Source organism: Aristolochia californica, unplaced genomic scaffold (genome assembly GCF_029961685.1).
Source record: "Aristolochia californica isolate CCGP_79_NKW_82.1479 unplaced genomic scaffold, dmAriCali1.0.hap1 SCAF_3, whole genome shotgun sequence".
In the NCBI taxonomy this organism is placed as follows: domain Eukaryota; kingdom Viridiplantae; phylum Streptophyta; class Magnoliopsida; order Piperales; family Aristolochiaceae; genus Aristolochia; species Aristolochia californica.
Genome location: NW_027181992.1, coordinates 11,763,694 through 11,770,860, shown reverse-complemented (window position 1 = coordinate 11,770,860; position 7,167 = coordinate 11,763,694). Strand labels below are relative to the sequence as shown.

The following is a 7,167-nucleotide window of genomic DNA, read 5'->3' as shown; positions in this document are numbered from 1 at the left end:
GGAACATCGATAATAAAAATTCTTATGTCTCCTTATGGTATGTGATTGAATTTTTATTTTGAAATTACTTTATTCTATGCTTTACTTTCCATGTCTAAGTTACTTTTAAACTTGTAAATCTCAATTCACCCCCTTCTTGAGAAGCCACCTAGGCCAACACCTTCTTTCAACCATTTTTTGAAGCTAATATCTTCTTCACTAAAAAAAAAGGAGATGACATAGTTAAGTGATTATCCAAGTCAGTGAAAAGCGGAAAATGAAAAACAAAGTTGGTTTTGGAATAGATTAGATGAAAAACGAAAAAAAGGGCCTTTTAAGCATGAAGCAAACCATGTGTATGACAAAAAAAAAGCAGCCACACACTATGCTCAATTCAATGAAAGGCTTGATAAATTAAGAGAACGAGAGGTTGAAACAGAAACAGGTTTTACTAGAACTTATCTTGGTTAGAGTAGTGATTTTTTGTATCACTAGTATTTTTATCACTAGAATGAGAGGTTACCTTCTTACTTTTGCATGAGAATTTTTAGCAACTTGAAAACTTAAATCCTAGAATCTCTGTTCTAATACCGTGTTAGATTCTAGGACTTAATTCACTGTAAAGGTTAGGAGTAAAAGAAGAAGAGATGAAGAGAGGAGGGAAAGAGTACTATAGCTGAGTAGAGAAAGAGAGATAACTCTAAGGCTAAGAGAGTGAGCTTCCCCCTATAGGTTTTTCAATTAGGGTTAGCTCCTCTCACTTTAATTTTTACTATTGAGTCTTGATAAAATTACAAGAGTTCCCTTGGGCACTCAAAGAGAAAACAAACAAGCATATGTTATACTTTACTTTCAACAATTTTATTTGGATATGACCCTATTATAGAAAATAGCTTTTTATTTTTTTATTTTTTTTAATTTCCAATAGACATTTTACCAAAAAAAAAAGTAATTTCTAAAGAGCCTAATATTTTATTAAAAAGCATTCTATAAAGGCTGCCTTAGTAGTTCCGGTTAGCCGTCTTAAAATACTTGGCCTTAGTAGTTACAAGCTGCTGCTTGTCTACCTCGCATCTCCTGGGCATTTATCCATCTACGTCGCTTGCGTAAGTTGCTGCGTTTCTGCAAGCAGTTTTGTGGTAGCAAGAGGATTTAGTTCAATTGCTTCCACCCACCAGTCGGAAAAAGAAAAAATCCCCTGGTTTGTTTTGACCGCTTTCCTCTCCGTTTTTTTTTTTCCTTCCACTTCCTGGTATCGAAGCAATTGCATTTGTCTTCGGCTCAATTTCCATTTTCCGCTTTCTTCTAAAACTAGCTCTACGAAGTCTGAACGGGTTGGGAAGACGCGTTAAGCAGACTACGCGGTGGTGTGGAAATTCCTTTCGATTGTGGAATTTTTCCGTCCAGTGGACATGGAATGGTCTGAGCGTTTGCATTCTGAATTGAGACCCGCCAAAGCGGACAAATTACTCCGCTTCTCCGATAGAAGATTCAAAGTCCAATTATTCACGAAGCTTCTTTCAATTTGCTGAAGAATTCCTTCTGCAAATTAGAATTTTCCTGTCCAGCGGACTTAAGAATTTACATTCGGAGTTACTTCAAATTGATTATGCAAAAAACATTTATATCTAATAAAAATACAAAATACAAAAAAAAACGCCGTTGCCGGGGATCGAACCCGGGTCACCCGCGTGACAGGCGGGAATACTTACCACTATACTACAACGACTTGTTTTGATATGATAAATAAATATAATTATAAAACCTAAAATATAATAATTAATTTGATTTATTATTATCTTTCCCACTCAAAGATAAATAAATTAATAATTTTACTCCCATTATAACGGAAATGGTACCTACCTCTCTCCACGGCGCTTGCACCTCCTTCATCGGAAAAAAAATGGCACACCGTCTACCGAACTCGTCGGCATATCGCTAGAACCTTCTCGTACGAAGAATAAAAGCAAGAAAAGTCGATCTTTCTTTTTCTCATGCAGCTGACGGGTCCTTTACAGCAACCAAATCGTCTCCATTTTATTTTCCACCGAAAACAAATTAACCTCCTTCTATTAATACCCTCCACCTCTTCTTCTTCGAACAGCATCGTTGTCTATCTGCTCTGGGCGAGAGATTTCATTAAAATATTTGTTTTTCCTTACTTTTTCCATTGAGGGAGAAAATGGCGCCATTGAAATTGCACGGTATTCCCCTCTCCACCTGCACATCTCGTGTTCTGGCTTGTGCTTACGAGAAGGGCGTTGATGTCGAGGTAGTCCCCGTCGACCTCCGGAGCCGCGAGCACAAGACCCCCGAGTTTCTCGCCACCAAAAATGTAATTACTTCTTGATCAGCACCGCTTCTCGATAATGTTTTTTTGTTTGTTCACTTTGGATTTTTGTTTTCTGCTTGTCCTGGGTTTAGCTTCTGGTTTCTTCCGTTTATTGATTATGTCCACCCGATATCTTCTCGGTTTTGTTCCACTAATGCACTAACTATATATTCCCCTCTTTTTTGGTCTGCAGCCGTTTGGTGAGATCCCAGTACTGGAGGACGGAGATCTTACTCTCTTTGGTTAGTATGGATCCTCTGACGCTCACCCAAGTTTTCTTCTTTCCTTTTGCGTCTTTCCCCTTGTTTTGGGACGATGGTGGACTCCCTCAACATTCTGCTAATGAAGAATTTTGAGTGTGTCCATCTTCTAAGATAACTTCTTGCTGTTAAAGTGTTTATGAATCGTCAGAGAGAAATTGACATAGATGGATTTATGATTCTGATGGATCGGCAGAGTCGAGGGCGATCAACAGGTACATAGCGACCAAATACGAGGGACAGGGAACCGATCTGCTGAGAGAAGGTAACCTGAAGGAAGGCGCGCTGGTTGGGGTGTGGCTGGAGGTGGAGTCCCAGAATTACAACCCTGCAATCTCTGGTTTGGTGTTCGAGCTGGTGATCAGGCCCATGCACGGGGGTTCCCCAAAAGAGGAGGTGGTGAAGACCCAAACGGAGAAGCTGGAGAAGGTGCTGGACGTGTACGAGCAGAGGCTGACGAAGAGCAAGTACTTGGCTGGGGATTTCTTCAGCTTGGCCGATCTCCACCACCTGCCCTACACTTATTACTTGATGAAGACGCCCAAGGCGGAGGTCATAAACTCTCGTCCCCACGTCAAGGCTTGGTGGGAGGATATCACCTCCAGGCCTGCTGTCCAAAAATGCCTGGCGGGCATGACACTCATCTAGACCAGCTCTGTATTGGGTATTCCTTGTTATTCTATCCATAGACAAGAATTTGAGACAGGGAGAGTCGAGAGACGAATAAAGGAGTGATTTTGGTTAATTCTATATGTGATAGTATTGATAAGATTTTGTTTGCTTGTAATCCTCTTTTAAGTTTCATATGAACTTTTAAAATATAAATGAAATTCATTAAACATAAGTGGAAACATACCTTTAGTCATGACAATCAATTTCAGCCGATGATCAAAATGTCTCGTCTATTCAGAGGATCGTTGATGGAACGTCTAGGTAGTCCTTTGTTAGACCAGATCCCATTTACTTAAACTCCTCTTTTCTATCGAAGAAGAGAGGTTGTAACTGGCAGTAGTTACAATTGACAACCACCATCTAGGGAAACCACCCGATGATGGGTCACATAGGAAACTGTCTAACAATCTCCCACTTGACCCATTTACATACTTAATATGTATCATTGAATATTGATACATCTTCAAGAACGTTTCCTATAGATATAATTTTCTTATACTTAAACAAAGAAGATTAAATTACATGAATCGTGACGGTAAGTCCTTTAGAGCAAGTATTACCTTCCACGTATTACAATGCAACTATCTCCTTTGAACGAGAACCTTATGTGACACATATTTTTATGAATGAATTTCCAAATGCTCATTCAGGATCATCTTATATTGTCATTCTCTAAACTTTATGTATACAACCAAATAAGAAAACACAAAAAATGAACTTAATGGATTTTTTCAATTAACAAATTGCCACACAAACATAAATGGAATCTCAATTACATAAATTACATAATACAACTGTGTCCCATATGTTCAACATGTCCCTTATAAGCAACAAGTGGTAAACCCTTTGTCAACGGATCAACAATCATTAATCTAGTGCTGATGTGTTTCACAACCACTTTGTTTGCTTTGACATGTTCTCGAATCACTAAAAACTTTATGTCAATATGCTTACTACGACTTCCGTTCTTCTTGTTATTGGCCAAAACTGTTGCGGAATTATTGGAAGATGGCCCAAGTCTACAAGACCAAGGAAGACCCACACATCCAAGAGTGTTGGAAGATGGGCCCAAACCCATAAGATATGAGACCCACCATGATCATGTGTGATGACATAAGAAGTCTTACACAATAAGAAGTCTAACAAAGCTACAATTATTATGGAAGTAGGTCTTATAGAAGAGTTTCAATTTAAATGTGATTTAGTCATGTTAGTCTTCTATTTATATTGGGTTCTTTAATTATGCTAGGACTTATCTTTAAGTGTTAGAGTTTGGGTGTAATTGGGACAAGGGTAGTTTAATTGTAATTGGACTCTACTACCTTCCTCTATTATAAATAGAGATTCATGTAATATGATTATATTAAGTCAATGAAATGTTTCTCTTTTCCATAAATTCAACATGACATCAGAGCAGGTTCTATGAGTTGACTCGGTCAACCCATAGAGGTAATGTGATCTTTTCTAATTTATTTAGGTTCGTATTTATTTCTTTTAGTCCCTATACCCGTTATTTTCTTTACGATTTTCACCTATATACTGAATTTTTTATATTGCATATTATATATTGAAAAAAAAATATTCAAGTCTAATTTCCAACAAAACAATAATTTTGGCAATTGAAGTTTTCTACAAAGAGAAATCAATATTTGAAGGAACAAAGGTCAGATTGCAAGAGAGGTTCAAGCAACAACAGAAGGCTTCAACTTTCGAGCCATTTTATGCTATCAAGAATGAGACTTTATATAGAGAGAGATATTGATCTTGGAAGCGTCAATGGTAATGTTGGCAAAAGGAGAAATAATACTTAGTTCGGCCAGATTACAGTGACTGAAATCTATCAGATTATGTATCTCAATAGAAGTATATTTTATGAAGAGAAGTTATACTTGGATGAAAGGTATTGAAGTCTATTTTCAGAAGGAGAAAATTTCATATCAATTTGATCTATATTTAAGGATATGTTCACATTGGAAAAATCAAAGGTCATAGTGGTATCCTGTTGCATTGTAAAATCCTAATTTAAGCTGATTGTTTTGCGTCACTTTTTGAGTTACTGTTATTGATCAACTATATCAGGAAAATATCTCACTTACCCCTTTTTCAGTTAATATTTTTGGTTACTATATTTATGATATTTGGTTTAAGCTGGGAACACGTGTAGTACCTCCCAACTAGAAGGAGAGAAGTAGACGAAGTACAAGAAAAAAATATTTTATTCCATATGCTATGGTAAGTTTTATGTGACCAAAATATTCAAGAAAGGGGGCGCACAAAAGATAAAATTTTTGCATCTAAGAAAAAAAATTTGCAGTAAAAAAAATTGAAGATCAAGAATCCTGACTCGCAATAATAATTGTGGTAATTATTGGTGATATCTGACTCAACTCGGATCGATTCTATTTCTCTGGATGGATGATTATTTTGAGGTATTCACAATATATTCCTTGGTCAACATATTATTTGGTGCAGATACTCACATTGGATTATTTTGTGGGTCCTTTTACAAGGATTTTTAATATTCTGGTTCTTGTTATATGGGCCTAGGCCTATTTTAGCTGCAGCTATTATGTCTCTTTGGATGAGACATTATTATTGAAGAAGTGGTGGCCTTAGAATCCTATCTTCCTGGTTATTTGACAATCTTACTCCTACCATACTTTATTTGACTCTCACGTACATATTTGGTCCAACCTCTTGCGTGTTGCTTCTGTTGGGATTTTTAAGTCCATCACGTATATGGGTGTGTCAAGTCCATTGAGACTATATATATCACCGTCTTGTGAATGACATGCATTACCCACTTATCACATCCTTTATTGCCATCTTGTGAATGACAAACATTTATCACGTATTATGTCTTTTATCTCTATCTTGTGAATGACAGGCATTTATCACCCATTTCTACCTGTGAGAGTCGGTGCCCGGGTTGGGACACCGTGATGGAGGTGCTTATTACTACATATATGTTACCCCCTTAATTGGTATTTATTACTCCTACCACTTGAGAGTTGTTGTCTTGTGGAGGGACATGGTGATGGAGGACTTTTTACTGCACTTTTGAGCACTATGTATAGACCCATTACTTGGGAAAGATAGGAGTGCCACTACCTAAGAATGATAGGAGTGTGCCCTACATCCAACATGGGTTATGACTGGAGTATGGAGCGATGTCATACAACTTGGAGTGATTTTACTCTCACTTATCTGATGCCAACTGGGCCACATGGATGAGAGCACCAGTGTGAGGGGGAGTGTTGGAAGATATGGAGGACTGCCATTTTATACGAGAAGATCCTATACATCATTTGCAACAAGCTGGGAGTTCATGATGTTCTCTCACCCCCAGCTTGAGGGGGAGTGTTGGAAGATGGGTCCAAGCCCACACAACGAAGGAAGGCCCACATATCCAAGAGTGTTGGAAGATGGGCCCAAACCCATAAGATATGGGACCCACCATGATCACGTGAGGTGGCATAAGAAGTCTAACAGAGCCACAATGATTATGGAAGCAGGTCTCACAAAAGAGTTTCGGTTTAAAGGTGTTTTAGTCATGTTAATCTTCTATTTATATTGGGTTATTTAATTATTCTAGGACTTATCTTTAAGTGTCAGAGTTTGGGAGTAATTGGGACAAATGTAGTTTAATTGTAATTGGACTCTACTACCTTCCTCTATTATAAATAGAGGTTCATGTACTCTGATTATATTAAGTCAATGAAGTATTTCTCTTTTCCATAAATTCAACATGAATTATCGTAGTAAATCCTCAATGAGCATAGAAATTGTGTCAATAATTTCAAGTCCTGAAATAAAACTCCTCAACCATTAGCCTGTGATGACGCTTCAAAACATGCTACAAATTCTGCTTCTATAGTAGAAATAGCGACCAAAGAATGTTTTGCACTTTTCCAAGAAATGACA

At 37.5% G+C, this 7,167-nt stretch overlaps 1 protein-coding gene and 1 non-coding gene across 2 annotated transcripts; one reads left to right on the top strand and one right to left on the bottom strand.

Moving 5' to 3' along the window:
• Positions 1–1,636: 1,636 nt before the first annotated feature.
• Positions 1,637–1,708, bottom strand: TRNAD-GUC (transfer RNA aspartic acid (anticodon GUC)). Its single transcript has one exon. It is a non-coding gene; the product is annotated as a tRNA-Asp (tRNA).
• Positions 1,709–2,013: 305 nt separating this feature from the next.
• On the top strand, positions 2,014–3,333 carry LOC137960254 (glutathione S-transferase F13-like). Its single transcript, XM_068807816.1, has 3 exons — positions 2,014–2,314; positions 2,505–2,553; positions 2,768–3,333. The coding sequence occupies exons 1-3, from the start codon at positions 2,162–2,164 to the stop codon at positions 3,217–3,219; spliced, it is 654 nt and encodes a 217-aa protein (XP_068663917.1). The 5' UTR covers positions 2,014–2,161; the 3' UTR covers positions 3,220–3,333.
• The last annotated feature ends 3,834 nt before the right edge of the window (positions 3,334–7,167 follow it).

Coding starts and splice junctions, on each gene's coding strand:
- LOC137960254 (XM_068807816.1), top strand. CDS start 2,162: ATGGCGCCATTGAAATTGCACGGTATTCCCCTCTCCACCTGCACATCT. Junction 2,315..2,504: donor AGTTTCTCGCCACCAAAAAT/GTAATTACTTCT, acceptor TTTGGTCTGCAG/CCGTTTGGTGAGATCCCAGT. Junction 2,554..2,767: donor CGGAGATCTTACTCTCTTTG/GTTAGTATGGAT, acceptor ATGGATCGGCAG/AGTCGAGGGCGATCAACAGG.